Below are 16,895 nucleotides of genomic sequence, written 5' to 3'. Positions count from 1 at the left end.
GACTTTCAATGAGCTCTCTAAGGTATAGCTCTGTGGAGCATGTCTGGAACCTCAATAATACAGTAAGTGATGAGTAAAGGTATAACTACAGAGCATCTAGCTCCAGAGCTTCTAGCTACAGAGCATCTAGCTACAGAGCATCTAGCTACAGAGCTTCTAGCTACAGAGCATCTAGCTCCAGAGCTTCTAGCTACAGAGCATCTAGCTCCAGAGCTTCTAGCTACAGAGCATCTAGCTACAGAGCATCTAGCTACAAAGCATCTAGCTCCAGAGCTTCTAGCTACAGAGAATCTTGCTCCAGAGCTTCTAGCTACAGAGCATCTAGTTACAGAGCATCTAGCTCCAGAGCTTCTAGCTACAGAGCATCTAGCTCCAGAGCTTCTAGCTATAGAGCATCTAGCTACAAGGCATCTAGCTATAGCTACAGAGCATCTAGCTCCAGGGCTTCTAGCTACAGAGCATCTAGCTACAGAGCATCTAGCTCCAGAGCTTCTAGCTACAGGGCATCTAGCTACAGACAATCTAGCTACAGAGCATTTAGCTACAAGGCATCTAGCTACAGGGTATCTAGCTACAGAGCATCTAGCAACAGAACATTTAGCTACAGCGCATCCAACTACAGAGCATCTAGCTACAGGGCATCTAGCTATAGCTACAGAGCATCTAGCTGCAGAGCATTTAGCTACAGAGCATCTCGCTACAGGGCATTTAGCTATAACTACAGAGCATCTAGCTACAGAGCATCTATCTACAGGGCATCTAGCTACAGGGCATCTAGCTACAGAGCCTCTCGCAACAGGGCATCAAGCTTAAGGGCATCTAGCAACAGGGCATCTAGCTACAGAGAATCTACGGTACTTACAGAGTATCTAGGCCAGGGCTGATCTCCAGGTATAGAGGGTGTAGTAATGAGACTTTGTCTCTACTCTCTCTCTACTCTCTGTCTCTACTCTCTCTCTACTCTCTCTTTACTTTCTGTCTCTACTCTCTCTCTACTCTGTCTCTACTCTCTGTCTCTACTCTCTGTCTCTACTCTCTGTTTCTACTCTCTCTACTCTCTCTCTACTCTCTGTCTCTACTCTCTCTCTCTCTACTCTCTGTTTCTACTCTCTCTCTACTCTCTGTCTCTACTCTCTGTCTCCAGTCTCTCTCTACTCTCTGCTTCTACTCTCTCTACTCTCTCTCTACTCTCTGTCTCTACTCTCTGTTTCTACTCTCTCTCTACTCTCTGTCTCTACTCTCTCTCTACTCTCTGTTTCTACTCTCTCTACTCTCTCTCTACTCTCTGTTACTACTCTCTGTTTCTACTCTCTCTCTACTCTGTTTCTAGTCTCTCTCTACTCTCTGTTTCTACTCTCTCTACTCTCTCTCTACTCTCTGTTACTACTCTCTGTTTCTACTCTCTCTCTACTCTGTTTCTAGTCTCTCTCTACTCTCTGTCTCTACTTTCTGTTTCCGCTCTCTGTCTCTTATCTTTTCCTGTTTTAGACTGAGCAGCGTCTCCCAGCGTTCAGACTATCCCAGGGTTCAGTGATGCTGGACTGCTTGTATCGTGTGGAATGTGAATCCCGTGGAGAGAGAGGCGGGGGGAGGGAGAGAGGCTGCATAGGAGGGCAGAGAGAGATCTGGGAATGATGTAGGCTGGAAAATGGAAGAGAAGAGAAGGGAGGACTACAGTTAAGGAAACACTGCTATGTGATTAGGAAATGCTACTATATGAAACACAGTTCATGAAGCAGTGCAAGGAGACAGAGTGGTGTTTTGCCCTGTTATCACTCTGTAGGATTATCATGTCATAATGCATAGAGACATTACAGAGACAGGTAGGCATGGGTTAAGGCTGAGTTTGTTAGGGGTAGAGGGACACCCCCATCTGGGAACAGTGTCTGGAGAGAGGGAAGAGGCAAAAGAGGAGGAGGAAAAAGCCCATTCTGCATTGCTGTTACCGTCCAAAACAAACGCTAAAACTTTGCATCTGTCTCCGATTTCGCTGTTCTGGGCGGGATCTGTGTTGGTAGCGTGGAGGCATAGGAGGAAAAGTTCTCTCCAAAATGGTTCTGGTCAGATCGCTAGTGTGGTGGACGAACACACAACTTAAAGCTTTTTTAATGGGTTTCCAAAACATAAATGATGGATGTTCAGACTTTTTCTTTAGCAGTAAATATACATGTCCTGCATAGCAGTATTGCCCATTTTGTTTGATCCAATTTGTGTAATTTATGTACAATATTTGTTATTCAAAAAAGCTCCACTGTAATTCTAATGTTTCATCTTTTATTTATGGTTGTATATATTGAATTATTCTAAAGTATATTTGCCGTTAGCCTTATTCCTCTGTTGGGAAATGTACTGTAGCAGCGTAGGCTGTTAAGTGAAAGAACATGTGATAGAGTTTCTCCTTAAGGAGCGAGAGGTTGGGGCGTAGGAGACGTAGGAGACCAAGAAAAACACACGCTCCCTGACTCTGACTGAGGCTATAAAAATGAAAGGCTCATGCCACAGAATACTTCAGAGTTCTCCCAATATATAAAACATGGACCATTATATCACAGTTTGAGCCTTTGCTTCTTTTTAGAAGCCTATCAACTATTATCTATTCCACATTGAACAGTAAAACTACTGAACTCTAAAATAGTTCCCTTCTCTGAGATTGTAAACTTTATTTGACCAAAGCTGAAAGCCCACATCCACTTGCTATCATCGCCCTCAGACTGGGAGGGAAATGTCATCGTAGTGGAAACATTGAAAATGTGTCAGTCTGTCTTGTTGACATGGCGATAGGGAATGGGTGACATTAGCTTTGCTCTCTCTTCCTCCTCCTCTTGCTCTCTCCCCCCTTTTCTCTCTCTCCCTCTCTCTTCCACTCCCGGTCCCTCTCTCTCCCTCTCCCTATCTTCAATGCTTTTCTTTTCTTGATGATTCTGAATCATAAACCTGATCACCTTATCTTTGGCATTCTTCCTATATAAAAACACAATATCAATGTTAAAATGTTTTATGTTAAAATTCTACTTATTTTGGATTGGTTTAATACGTTGTTGCATCCCAAATTATTTGCAGAAGGCCTTGGGTGATTGGAGTGTAGAAGGAGAACTACTATATTGGTTAACCCTGCTGCAGGTAGAGTTTGTGATATTGCTGCTATCTGTGCTACAGGGTTAGGGTCTGTGGGATGAGGTACAGCTGTCCTGTTTAGGTCACAGACTAAAGAAATGAATTATGGTAGAAACAAAGTGTCCCAATCTCTTTCCTCCTCCTCCGTGTGTTGTGAGGGGAAAGGTGGAGGATTTAAAAGCTTTCTAATGAGGCAGCCTTGACACCTCAGCGCTGTCAGATCTTAATGTTGACAAACGGCCGTCTATCTCACCGCCCGCTTTGATTAGGGAACATCTCTGAGTAGAGTGGCTATCACTCATGACAAGATGGCTGTTCATGTCAGCACATTTTCTCTCCCTGTCCTGCTTTTTTTCTGATTATTTATAACCCAATATTCTACCCCTTGATAACTAAATTGCATTGTGGACAAAGCAGTTTGCTCGGTCCCCTCCTCTCACTCTTTTTTTGCTCTCCTTTTCTCTCTCTCTTTCTCTTGCTCTCTCTGTTGCTTGCTCTCCCTCTCCTCTCTCATTCTCTCTTATTGATGTTGGTGGCATGCCTGTAAAAATCAGCATGGTTTATTTAGTCTAGTTCCCACTCGCGTCCTCTGCTCCATCGTGCCAATCAGAGAGTCAGTTTCTCTGCTCAGCTTCCCCTTGTTGACCCTATGGAGGATAATGATGCTTTACTGAATTACAGTTTTAAGTTTCACTCTCTTCTCTTTGATGCTAGACGAGTGGCTGGCTGCTGGCTGGCTGGCTGCTGGCTGGCTGGCTGCTGGCTGGCTGGCTGCTGGCTGGCTGGCTGCTGGCTGGCTGCTGGCTGGCTGGCTGCTGGCTGGCTGCTGGCTGGCTGCTAGATAGCTCTGGCCTTTCTTTAACGCTATACAGAATTCACTTCCGAAACACTCCAACTTCTTCCATGCGTCTGATGAAAGCTCTCCAGACACGAGACAGAGCAGGAAGCTGCTTTTTTCACAGTAATCGTGCTGACAACAGTTGCAGGAGACCTCTTCAAGACAAGGTGCTTGTTCCTCCTAGGAGCGCCAGGCATACTGAGAGCCTCGCTGAGAGAAAACATGGCAGACGAGTGTCAGACACCTCCCATTTCTCCAGACGTGTTCTGCTGCTTTTCTTCCACACACAGAGAGTTCCTGCTCCAGTTTCTCACAGATACTATATGACCTTAAAGAAGACAAATCCTCGCAGGCATCTCTGTAAGGTCATGTGTGGCAGGCGTGTGCTGGGGATGGGATGGGGATTGGTTTAGCTGGCATGCTGGGGTTGGGCAGAGCTTGCGGTGGGGTTGAGCTGGAGCTAGGATTGGGCTGGGGTTAGGCTGGGATTGGGCTGGGGCTAGGGTTGGGGTGGGGTGGGTTGGGTAGGTCTGGGTAGGGGTAGGTCTAGGGTTGGGGTTGAGGTTGGGCTGGGGCTAGTATTGTTCTTGGGATGTGTTGGGCTGGTCTGGGGTGGGTTTGGGATAGGGTTGGGGTTGAGGTTGGGCTGGGGCTAGTATTGTTCTTGGGATGGGTTGGGCTGGTCTGGGATGGGTTTGGGATAGGGTTGGGGTTGAGGTTGAGGTTGGGCTGGGGTTGAGGTTGGGCTGGAGTTGGGGTTGGGCTGGGGCTAGTATTGTTTTTGGGATGGGATGGGTTGGGCTGGTCTGGGGTGGGTATGGGCTAGGGGTTGAGCTGCGGCTGACATAACTTGATGAAGGCAGTTTAAGGCATTTAGATGTACTGTATAGTCTGTATGTACTGTATGGTGTGGATGTACTGTATAGTCTGTATGTACTGTATAGTCTGTATGTACTGTATGGTCTGGATGTACTGTATAGTCTGTATGTACTGTATGGTCTGTATGTACTGTATAGTCTGTATGTACTGTATGGTGTGGATGTACTGTATAGTCTGTACGTACTGTATGGTGTGGATGTACTGTATGGTGTGGATGTACTGTATAGTCTGTGTACTGTGTAGTCTGTACGTACTGTATGGTCTGGATGTACTGTATAGTGTGGATGTACTGTATGGTGTGGATGTACTGTATGGTGTGGATGTACTGTATAGTCTGTATGTACTGTATGGTGTGGATGTACTGTATGGTGTGGATGTACTGTATAGTGTGGATGTACTGTATAGTCTGTACGTACTGTATGGTGTGGATGTACTGTATGGTGTGGATGTACTGTATGGTGTGGATGTACTGTATAGTCTGTACGTACTGTATGGTGTGGATGTACTGTATGGTGTGGATGTACTGTATAGTCTGTATGTACTGTATAGTCTGTACGTACTGTATGGTGTGGATGTACTGTATGGTGTGGATGTACTGTATGGTGTGGATGTACTGTATAGTGTGGATGTACTGTATTGTCTGTATGTACTTTATGGTGTGGATGTACTGTATGGTGTGGATGTACTGTATAGTCTGTATGTACTGTATGGTGTGGATGTACTGTATAGTCTGTATGTACTGTATAGTCTGTATGTACTGTATAGTCTGTACGTACTGTATGGTGTGGATGTACTGTATAGTTTGTATGTACTGTATAGTCTGTATGTACTGTATAGTCTGTATGTACTGTATAGTCTGTACGTACTGTATGGTGTGGATGTACTGTATAGTCTGTATGGTGTGGATGTACTGTATGGTGTGGATGTACTGCATAGTCTGTATTACTGTATAGTGTGGATGTACTGTATAGTCTGTATTACTGTATAGTCTGTATGTACTGTATAGTCTATGTACTGTATAGTCTGTACATACTGTATGGTGTGGATGTACTGTATGGTGTGGATGTACTGTATGGTGTGGATGCACTGTATGGTGTGGATGCACTGTATGGTGTGGGTGTACTGTATAGTCTGTTTTACTGTATAGTCTGTATGTACTGTATAGTCTGGATGTGCTGTATGGTGTGGATGTACTGTATAGTTTGTATGTGCTGTATGGTGTGGATGTACTGTATGGTGTGGATGTACTGTATAGTCTGTATGTACTGTATAGTATATGTACTGTATAGTCTGTACGTACTGTATGGTGTGGATGTACTGTATTGTCTGTATGTACTGTATGGTGTGGATGTACTGTATAGTTTGTATGCACTGTATGGTGTGGATGTACTGTATAGTCTGTATGTACTGTATAGTCTATGTACTGTATAGTCTGGATGTACTGTATGGTGTGGATGTACTGTATGGTGTGGATGTACTGTATAGTGTGGATGTACTGTATGGTGTGGATGTACTGTGTAGTCTGTATGTACTGTATGGTGTGGATGTACTGTATGGTGTGGATGTACTGTATAGTCTGTACGTACTGTATGGTGTGGATGTACTGTATGGTGTGGATGTACTGTATGGTGTGGATGTACTGTATGGTGTGGTTGTACTGTATGGTGTGGATGAACTTTAAGGCGGGACACAGCCTGTAGAGGGATGGTCCTGTTCTACTAGACGGTTCCTGTATGGCCGTATGATGAGATGTGGTGGTGTTACCAGTCTCTTAACTGATCTGTTTGTTCAGTGTGATTCTGTCTGAGCTCTGGAAGCAGCAGCAGCTGATAGATACAGTTCCAAAACACTCTGAGCTGGAGATATATTCTCAGCACTCTGTTGCCGCTTTCTATAGGGAAAACAGTGTTTCATAGTTTATCTTGTCTGACAACAAACGCTGAAACAGCCTATCAGTTTAGATGCTGGAAATGTATTAAATGTGTTCATATGTTCACTGTCGGTTCTGATGTCAATAGTTATGAAATACTACAGTACACCTCTTTTTACTCCAAGTCAGTCATCATTGGATGTTTTATGTAGAGATTGTGGGTACTGGATAATTCAGACTTTTGTGGCTTGCCGGATGTTATGGTTTGCATTTTAGAAAACTATCAAAACCAGATTCCCCTTTGGCTCCACTGATGTGACACTTGAAAGCATTTATAATTTCCTTATCTTTCTACACTGATATGAATCTGCTCTTTGGAGTTCAGGAGAGAGATGTTTAGCTGTCTGAATGTTTCCTGGCTGTTCGGTCTGACTGTTCTCTGGCTGTATGACTGTTCTGTCTGGCTGTTGTCTGACTGTTGTGACTGTTTTCTGATTTTTCTGACTATTCCTCTCTCGCCACCCTCTGTTCTGACTGTTCTCTGACTGACTGTTCCTACTGTTTTGTCTTTCTGCCCCTCCCCCTCCAGGCAGCGAGGAGGATGAGTTGGTCAAGTCGAAGAAGGGCTTCCACAGCCAGACAGTAGCCAATCAGATCCCAGAGACGGACTTGATGTTGGATGGAGACGATGACACTGCCAGTCTACTGCAGGAGAAGGAGATGGACAACCTGGCTGGTGAGATGCATACACAAGCACGCATTCACACACACACACACACACATACACACACACACACACACACACACATATTTATCCTATGTTTGGATCATGGTTTATGTGTTTGGCAGTGTAAGTGGATCTGGACAGTGTTTCCAAGGTGTTCAGGTGAAAGTGTAGTTCCTGTGTGATAGTGTATGTGTGAAATGAACCGTTCTGTGTTGTTTTGGTTCTCCAGCGCCGTTCCTTCCTCGCCTGTTTGTCTCCAGAGGTCAGTCAGTCATCTCAGTCCAAGTTAAACTATATTGATTCCGGAAGGATGATCAATCTGAACATGACTGCGTATCAAATGGCACCCTATTATTTAGTTAGTGCACTACTTTTGACTAGGGCACATAGTACTTTGGTCAAAAGTAGTGCAATAGGGTGCCATTTGGAATGCACACTACAGTGCATTTGGAAAGTATTCAGACCTCTTAACTTACAGCCTTATTCTAAAATGGATTAAATTGTTTTTTCCCCCCTCATCTATCTACACACAATACCCCATATTGACAAAGCAAAAACAGGTTTTTAGTAATTTTTGCTAATTTATAAAAAAATAAAAACGGAAACATCACATTTACATAAGTATTCAGACCCTTTACTCAGTACTTTGTTGAAGCACCTTCGGCAGCGATTACAGCCTTGAGTCTTCTTGGGTATGACGCTACAAACTTGGCACACCTGTATTTCTCCCATTCTTCTCAGCAGATCCTCTCAAGCTCTGTCAGGTTAGATGGGGAGCGTTGCTGCACAGCTATTTTCAGGACTTCGATCAGGTTAAAAAAATATCCCCACAGCATGATGCTGCCACCACCATGCTTCACTGTAGGCATGGTGCCAGGTTTCCTCCAGACGTGATGCTTGGCATTCAGGCCAAAGAGTTCAATCTTGGTTTTATCAGAACAAAGAATCTTGTTTCTCATGGTCTGAGAGTCCTTAGGTGCCTTTTGGCAAACTCCAAGCGGGCTGTCATGTGCCTTTTACTGAAGAGTGGCTTCTGTCTGGCCACTGAAGAGTGGCTTCTGTCTCCACCAATCAGGCCATAAAGGCCTGATTGGTGGGGCGCTGCAGAGATGGTTGTTCTTCTGAAAGGTTCTCCCATCTCCACAGAGGATCTCTAGAGCTCTGTCAGAGTGACCATCAGATTCTTGGTCACCTCTCTGACTAAGGTCCTTCTCCCCCATTGCTCAGGTTGGCCAGGTGGCCAGCTCTAGGAAGAGTCTTGGTGGTTCCAAACTTCTTCCATTTAAGAATGATGGAGGCCACTGTGTTCTTGGGGACCTTCAATGCTGCAGAAATGTTTTGGTACCCTTCCCCAGATCTGTGCCTCGACACAATCCTGTCTCGGAGCTCTACGGACAATTCCTTCGACCTCATGGCTTGGTTATTGCTCTGATATGCACTATCAACTGTGGGACCTTATTTAAGTGATAATGTTCTTGAAGCTGGTGTTTGGAGGATATATTGGCACAGTTTGCCGGCCCTCGACTTCGTCTCAGCCCTAATAACTCTGTGCCAATATATCCTCCAAACACCAGCTTCAAGAGCATTATCACTTTTAAAGAATGGGTTACCAACATATTCAAATAATTATTTACTTATTTTCATTAAAAAATAGATTTTTATTCATTTATTCATACTTCCACAAGGTATAGTCCCGACACAAATCTAGGGTTGCTCGAGCGCGACCCAGTTCTTCAGTCTTTTTGTTCTGTATCTATGGACGCGACCCAGTCATTTGTTCTAAATGTTCCATTGCTATAATGGCTGGCAACATTCTTATCCCTTGCCTGCTACCTAGCCAACTACTGCTAACTTACAGTCACATCAAAAAGTGCAGTCAGAATAACAGCAAAGTAGCTGCATTTGCCTTTGTTTAAGCTGTTTTCTAGTGACATTTATTTGGATACATCCATAACAATGAGCTAATGATGCACAATTTCGCCTGGCATAGAAAATGTGCTCACTCATCAGGACACTGTTGTTCAGAGGAGCTAGCCAACAACACAGCTACAGTAACACGATCGCTTCAAACTGAAGCTGGAAAGACTGCAAATTAGCTGTGTTTCGTTTGACCTTTTTTCAATTGACATTTTTTTGTATATATGTATTTTGACTGACTGAGAAACGCTGCCTGCCTGTCTTTCTTGTCCCAGACAGCAGGACATTGAATTTGAATATCTAAACAATGTTGTAAATGTCAGAGAGGCGGACAGCAAGGTTTATACAAATCTCAGCTGTTGAAAACGAAATGTTAGTCTAAAAGAAATGTGAGATAATGTCTAGATGCTAAAGTGGAGATCAGGTTTATAAGTTGCCTGGCTGGGCTGATGAGACAGTGGATTGCGCAGTCAGATGGAACAGAGTAAATAGGCATTTTAACATCATAGATTTAGCTGGTGGCAATTTGTGGAATAGACACCGGCTGGAATGCGGTTTTAACCAATCAGCATTCAGGATTAGACCCACCCGTTGTATAAATAGACAGGTATGTGCCTTTCCAATCATGTCCAATCAATTGAATTTACCACAGGTGGACTCCAATAATGTTGTAGAAACATCTCAAGGATGATCAATGGGAACAGGATGCACCAGAGCTCAACTTAGAGTCTCATAGCAAAAGGTCTGAATACTTATGTAAATGAGGTGTTTCTGTTTTCTATTTTTAATACATTTGCAAAAATTCTAACAACCTGTTTTCACTTTGTCATTATGGGGTACTGTGTGTAGATTGCTGAGGAAAAACATATATTGAATACATTTTAGAATAAGGCTGTAATGTAACAAAATGTGGAAAAAGTCAAGGGGTCTGAATACTTTCCGAAGGCACTGTATGTCACCATTCCCCTTCTAAATGGCCCAGACAATCAGTGACTAAACTAACATTTACCTAACCTGACAAACTGAACTATTAACCCACATTAACTCTATGATCTTACTGATTATAACAGACAGAGAAACTATGAAAACAAAAGAATGAATGAAAATTACTTGAATCAACCTCCTCAGTGGAAATAAATATTGAAATAAACAAATCACAATTAGTTATTAAAACACATAAGTTGGTTGTTTGATATCTATACATTTTATTTTCGTTAGAACACTGGGTCATGGACTACACCCCAAATGGCACCCTATTCCTTTTATAGTGCACTACTTTAAACCAGGGTCCATAGGAATCTGGTCAAAAGTGTGCATTATATAGGAAAAGGGTGTCATTTGGGACGCATACATGCAGACGAAAGGGTCTGTTAATAAAAGCTGTTCCATGACATGATGTCTGAATGTCCAGAAAATAAATTGCATGTTTAAATAATGACATTTAAAATGAATTTTATCTTGGAAGCTTGGAGTTTTTACCTTAACTGTGCCAGGCAGGCAGGAGAGTTCATACATCTGGCAGGGCTACAGTGAAACATGTAATATAATAATAATTAATGCAATTAAGCAGACGCTTTTATCCATAGTGTGTGCATACATTTTTAAATGGGGGGCCCCAGTAGGAATCAATCTCACAATCCTTGCATTGCAAGCACCCTCATCTACCAACTGAGCCACACTGTTCTATCAGGTCCTGAGATGTATAGACTGGATGGATATAGGGGTAGAGCAGTACAGACTGGATGGATGTAGAGGTAGAGCAGTACAGACTGGATGGATGAAGAGCAGCAATATAGACTGGATGGATGTAGAGATAGAGAAATACAGATTGGATGGATGTAGAGGTAGAGCAGTACAGACTGGATCGATGTAGAGGTAGAGCAGTACAGACTGGATGGATGTAGAGGTAGAGCAGTTCAGACTGGATGGATGTAGAGGTAGAGCAATACAGACTGGATGTAGAGTAGAGCGGTACAGACTGGATGGATGTATAGCAATACAGACTGGATGGATGAAGGGGTAGAGCAGTACAGGCTGGATGGATGTAGAGCAGCAATACAGACTGGATGGATGTAGGGTTAGAGCAATACATACTGGATGGATGTAGAGGTAGAGCAATACAGACTGGATGGATCTAGAGGTAGAGTAATATACACTGGATCGATGTAGAGTAGAGCGGTACAGACTGGATGGATGTATAGCAATACAGACTGGATGGATGTAGGGGTAGAGCAGTACAGACTGGATGGATGTAGAGGTAGAGCAGTACAGACTGGATGGATGTAGAGGTAGCGCAGTACAGACTGGATTTTATTTTTTACATTTTTATTTATTTTACCTTTATTTAACCAGGTAGGCAAGTTGAGAACAAGTTCTCATTTACAATTAGGACCTGGCCAAGATAAAGCAAAGCAATTCGACACATACAACAACACAGAGTTACACATGTAGAGGTAGAGCAGTATGGACTGGATGGATGTAGAGGTAGAGCAGTACAGACTGGATGGATGTAGAGGTAGAGCAGTACGGACTGGATGGATGTAGAGGTAAAGCAGTACAGACTGGATGGATGTAGAGGTAAAGCAGTACAGACTGGATGGATGTAGAGGTAGAGCAGTACGGACTGGATGGATGTAGAGGTAGAGCAGTACGGACTGGATGGATGTAGAGGTAGAGCAGTACAGACTGGATGGATGTAGAGGTAAAGCAGTACAGACTGGATGGATGTAGAGGTAGAGCAGTACAGACTGGATGGATGTAGAGGTAGAGCAGTACAGACTGGATGGATGTAGAGGTAAAGCAGTACAGACTGGATGGATGTAGAGGTAGAGCAGTACAGACTGGATGGATGTAGAGGTAGAGCAGTACGGACTGGATGGATGTAGAGGTAAAGCAGTACAGACTGGATGGATGTAGAGGTAAAGCAGTACAGACTGGATGGATGTAGAGGTAGAGCAGTACGGACTGGATGGATGTAGAGGTAGAGCAGTACGGACTGGATGGATGTAGAGGTAGAGCAGTACAGACTGGATGGATGTAGAGGTAAAGCAGTACAGACTGGATGGATGTAGAGGTAAAGCAGTACAGACTGGATGGATGTAGAGGTAGAGCAGTACGGACTGGATGGATGTAGAGGTAGAGCAGTACGGACTGGATGGATGTAGAGGTAGAGCAGTACAGACTGGATGGATGTAGAGGTAAAGCAGTACAGACTGGATGGATGTAGAGGTAGAGCAGTACAGACTGGATGGATGTAGAGGTAGAGCAGTACAGACTGGATGGATGTAGAGGTAAAGCAGTACAGACTGGATGGATGTAGAGGTAGAGCAGTACAGACTGGATGGATGTAGAAGTATAGCAGTCGTGTGGTTAATAATGCAGCTAATGAACCTCCCGTCCAGTCCTGGCCAGTTTAATGTTAAACCTTAGTTCCCTTTCAGTCGGTCATTCGGTATAACATACTTGGGGAGTCGACAACCAATCACATTCACCTGAAGGAAACGGAATGCCGAGCCCGTCCTCAGAAGCCCCGCCTTCCTGGCTAGAATACCAGGGCTCGCATTCGTTTCCTCAATTCTTTGCTCTAAAGCTCGCCTGAAGGAAGAACGTGTCACGCAGTCTGGTCTGGTTGCAAACTTTTCAAGCACATGAAGACCATGAGATTCAGCTCCAACTTAGGTGTCTGTTAGTGGGTAGAGAGTGCTCATCCCCCTAGATGTTGCAATTTTTGGCTTTGTATCGGTTTTTGTGTTTGCTAAATGCTAACTACTTTCTGCTCTCCTTGTGAGGCTAATGCTTCCTTGCTTGGGTAGGATTTGTGTTGGCTAAAAACCCACAACTTTCTGCTCTGCTTTTGTAGGCACTGCTTCCTTGCTTGAGTAAGATGGCCAGTGGTAAGAGTTAGTTCAAAAAGGCTAACCACCCAGATGTATACCTCTGAGCGTGCCCTAAAGATATTCACAAGTGCTGTCCTGTTTGCCTGGGGTGGAAACACACTCAGGAGGCTTTGCCTTGGACCAGTTTGTGTGACCATTATCTCCAGGGGTGTTCAACTTCTTTTGGCCGTTGGGCTGACTTTGTGAGAAAGATTGGGGTTGCTGGCGAAGGGTCTTCAGGTGAAGCAACCTTGGAAATGGGATTGTCTGAGGCCAGGAGAGAGCAGCAGCGGTGGTCGGAGTTGAGAGGGGTGTCATCCCAGCCGAGTGAGGCTCATTCCGGTTTTTCTGTCAGTGTTCAGAGTTTGTATTCCGGGGATGATATACTCTCCTGGTTGGCTCTGGAGGGTTTTCAGTGTGAATCAGATGTCCGATCAGTTCGGCAGGGGAGAGTGAATCATTGGTGGTTAATGTGCATTTGACGAAGCTGTGTTGTAGGGCTGCAGATCACCTGGGGGTGGATTGGCCGTCTTCTCCCCTGCAGCAGAGGGGAAGGTATTGGGGAAGGTATTTACCTCCTGTCCCTGCAGCGGTGAAGTGTCGCTTACCCCTATTTAAAGATTTTGCAGATGAGCTACAGGCGACCTGGTATTCCCCTCATTCAGCCAGGCTGGTGCTACCAGGTTATGGCGAATTCATGAATGTAGAAGGTTTGGAGGAGGCTGGGCTCGTTTGCACATGCCCGATGGATTGGGTTTGGTCCCTGAAAGGTTGAATTTGACGGCTAGGGGTTTATTCTTGAATGTTATTACGACTATACAGTCGGCAGATGTGCCCTCTACGAGGTGGTGCGGTTCCTGAAAGGCGTACGTTGGCTCAGACCGGTGTCTAAGCCTATGGCATGCAACCTTGCTTTGGTCCTGGATGCTCTGTGTGAGCCTCCGTTTGAATGATTCAAGTCGGTGGACCTGAAGGTCCTTTCCTACAAGACTGCCCTGCTTATGACCTTAGAGTCTGCCAAACGCATTGGCGATCTCCACTCACTATCAGTACACCCTTCCTGTTTGGAATTCGCGCCTGGCGACTCTAAAGTGATGTTACCTCCTAATGCAGCTTTTGCTCCCAAGGTTATGCTTATGTCTTACAGGTCCCTGGCTTTCGAGCTGTTCCTTTTCTCACCTCCTTTGTTTGCTTTCAGTGAACAACGGAGGTTGTATGGCCTGTGTCTGGTGCACGCTTTACGCACATATATGGATAGGACCAAGGATATCCGCATTTGTGACCCGCTTTTTGTCTTTTTGGCTAATCCAGCTCAGTAGTGCGCTTTCAAAGCAACATTTTCTCATTGGCTATCTCCCTGACAAATGACAGCAAAGGAGAAGGGTTGCCTAGCGGTGTGCGTGCTAACTCCATTAGGGGTGTGGCAGCTTCTTGGGCATTGTTCAGGGGCATGACGATTGGTGATATCTGTGCTGCAGCCTGTTGGGGTTCCCCAAATACCTTGTACCTGCTCCTAGTGTGGCTCCTAGTGTGGCTCCTAGTGTGGCTCCTAGTGTGGCTCCTAGTGTTCTTATGGCTGGGTCCGGCAGTTGGTGTTAGGCACCGCGCAGGTTGCGCATTTGTTCGGGTTACCACAGTTCCCTGCATGTTTGAGCCTTGGGCTGCGGCAGTGTGTAAAGTGTACATTATCAGGGTTACCACTGTTTCCTGTAGGTTTGAGCCTCGGGTTGCCATGACAGCGCGCAAGTACACCGTTTTGATGTTGCTGCAGGTTTCCTCCTACAGGGAACAGTAGTTATAATCATAACTGTAATATTTATTGTCTTCATTAAAACATTTGATGGTTATTTCTGCCAAGTAGCTTAGGTTATTTAAATACCTTATTGGTCTGACCCTGGCCAGCCAGGAATGTCTCTGCTAACAATAGAGTTATCCAAACCCCCTTATAGTGTTTTAGTGTTCTCATAGTGCTCTCACAGTGTTCTCATAATGTTCTCCAACCCACCTCCTGGTTATATGGCACCAGGCTCCAGCTCTGTGGGCCAAACTCTCCAGTCAGAACTGTGCTTTCTGCTGCTTTAGGTATAATTGCCTTAGCCTCACAGAGGATAGTTATCCAGAGTTCAGTCTGGTTGTGAATATAGATCAAGAGGAGCTGTTCAACAGTCCGATACACTGCCTGAACGCTGCAAACAACTGGTGCCTGAAATAAGAGCAGCAAGCGCTGTGGTGGTTTTATGCCTGATGCAAGCGTTTTACTGGAATACAATAGTGGATCCTGGCAGCCATCATAAATTCCTGAAACGTTTACTATGTTCCAATCACAAGGATTATAAAGCAGCAAATGGACTGAGGGAGAGAGAATCTGGTTGCTGTGCCTCCCCTGTCAAGCTCAGAGACATTCTAAAAAAAACAGTTTTTTTCTGAGGAGAAAATTTCATCCTAAGACAGTTGAGAAAATAATAAAGAAAATATGATATACTGTAGCTGCTGTTTCTTTTAAAATATCATAGTTTACTGTTATGTTGGCATCCTGACAAAGAGAAATATAATTGTAGCTATAGTGTTGCCATGTAAGTGGGGGTAGCTTTAGAGATCTGCAATGACTAGCTTCTGTCCAGAATCTCAAGAGGTACGATGAGGCTTTTTATTAGTATTGTCCTTAAAGCCCCAATGCATTCTGTGTAATTGTATTTTTAAATAATCGCTGTATGTCTAACAAATCACTGTGTGTTTATTTAATGAAAATGTACTGCCCTTTAAAAGTCCAATATAGCAATTTTTATCTCAATATCAAATCATTTCTACGTAAAAATTAAGTACCTTAGTGTGATTGTTTTCAATTAAAACGGCAAAAGAAACAAAAATAGCTATAAAGAAACACCATCCAAAATCAACTGGACCAGTTACAATGAGTACAGAAAAGTCTAAATGGAAACTTTCTTTATATGTACATCATTTAGAACATGTTATCAATTCCAACCTTAATAAAATTTTGGTCAAAACATTTATTTTTGGAACATTCAAAAACCCTTCAAAAACATTTTTTTTTAAATCAAATATTGCATCATGGTAAAGTTAAAGGTATGTTCACATTCTGACCAACAGGGGAGCCCTAGCTATCTCAGACTGACAATTCCAAAGTGCAGGACATTATGTAGTGTTCTGTCTATGTGCTCTATATCTATATGCTACAGTTGGTGTGCTCTATATCTATAATCTATCTCTCTCTGCCCTGAGCAGTCTAAGTGGGAGATCCTCCCTGTGTGTTGACAGCCTTTCTCCTCCTCCTCTTTCTCTATCTTTCTCTCTCTTGCCCTCTCACTCTGTCTCTCCCCATATCTCTTTCTCTCTCTCCTCCTCCTCTTCCTCCTCTCTCTCTCTCTCTCTCTCTCCTCCTGCCAACCAACCATCAGGTCAGTGTCTGCTGCCAGAGGGGGCGTGGCTTACCCTGGGCCCAGCTAGCTATGGGGCCGGGCGGGGCCTGCCCTGTGGTTACCAAACCCATGATTAGTTTCACTCCCCCTGAACACTGGCAACACCGTCTGCTCTCACTGGCATCAACACACTCCTTTTGTCTACTCATCTGTAACCCAACTCACAAGGAGAGGAGAGGAGAGGAGAGGAGAGGAGAGGAGAGGAGAGGAGAGGAGAGGAGAGGAGAGGAGAGGAGAG

General features: G+C 44.3%; 1 protein-coding gene across 11 annotated transcripts in view; it reads left to right on the top strand.

Moving 5' to 3' along the window:
* The window catches only part of LOC115163287 (neurobeachin), a 284,645-nt gene that overhangs the window by 156,626 nt on the left and 111,124 nt on the right, over positions 1 to 16,895 (top strand). For 6 of the 11 annotated variants that reach the window (XM_029715046.1, XM_029715045.1, XM_029715044.1 and 3 more), the window contains one exon: positions 7,291 to 7,437. In XM_029715046.1, the coding sequence (XP_029570906.1) occupies positions 7,291 to 7,437 (147 nt within the window). Of the gene's footprint in view, positions 1 to 7,290; positions 7,438 to 7,657; positions 7,691 to 16,895 lie in introns of all 11 variants that reach the window. The other 5 variants (XM_029715035.1, XM_029715039.1, XM_029715037.1 and 2 more) reach the window with 1 other exon arrangement.

Source organism: Salmo trutta, chromosome 26 (genome assembly GCF_901001165.1).
Source record: "Salmo trutta chromosome 26, fSalTru1.1, whole genome shotgun sequence".
In the NCBI taxonomy this organism is placed as follows: domain Eukaryota; kingdom Metazoa; phylum Chordata; class Actinopteri; order Salmoniformes; family Salmonidae; genus Salmo; species Salmo trutta.
This window is presented reverse-complemented; position numbering and strand designations above follow the sequence as displayed.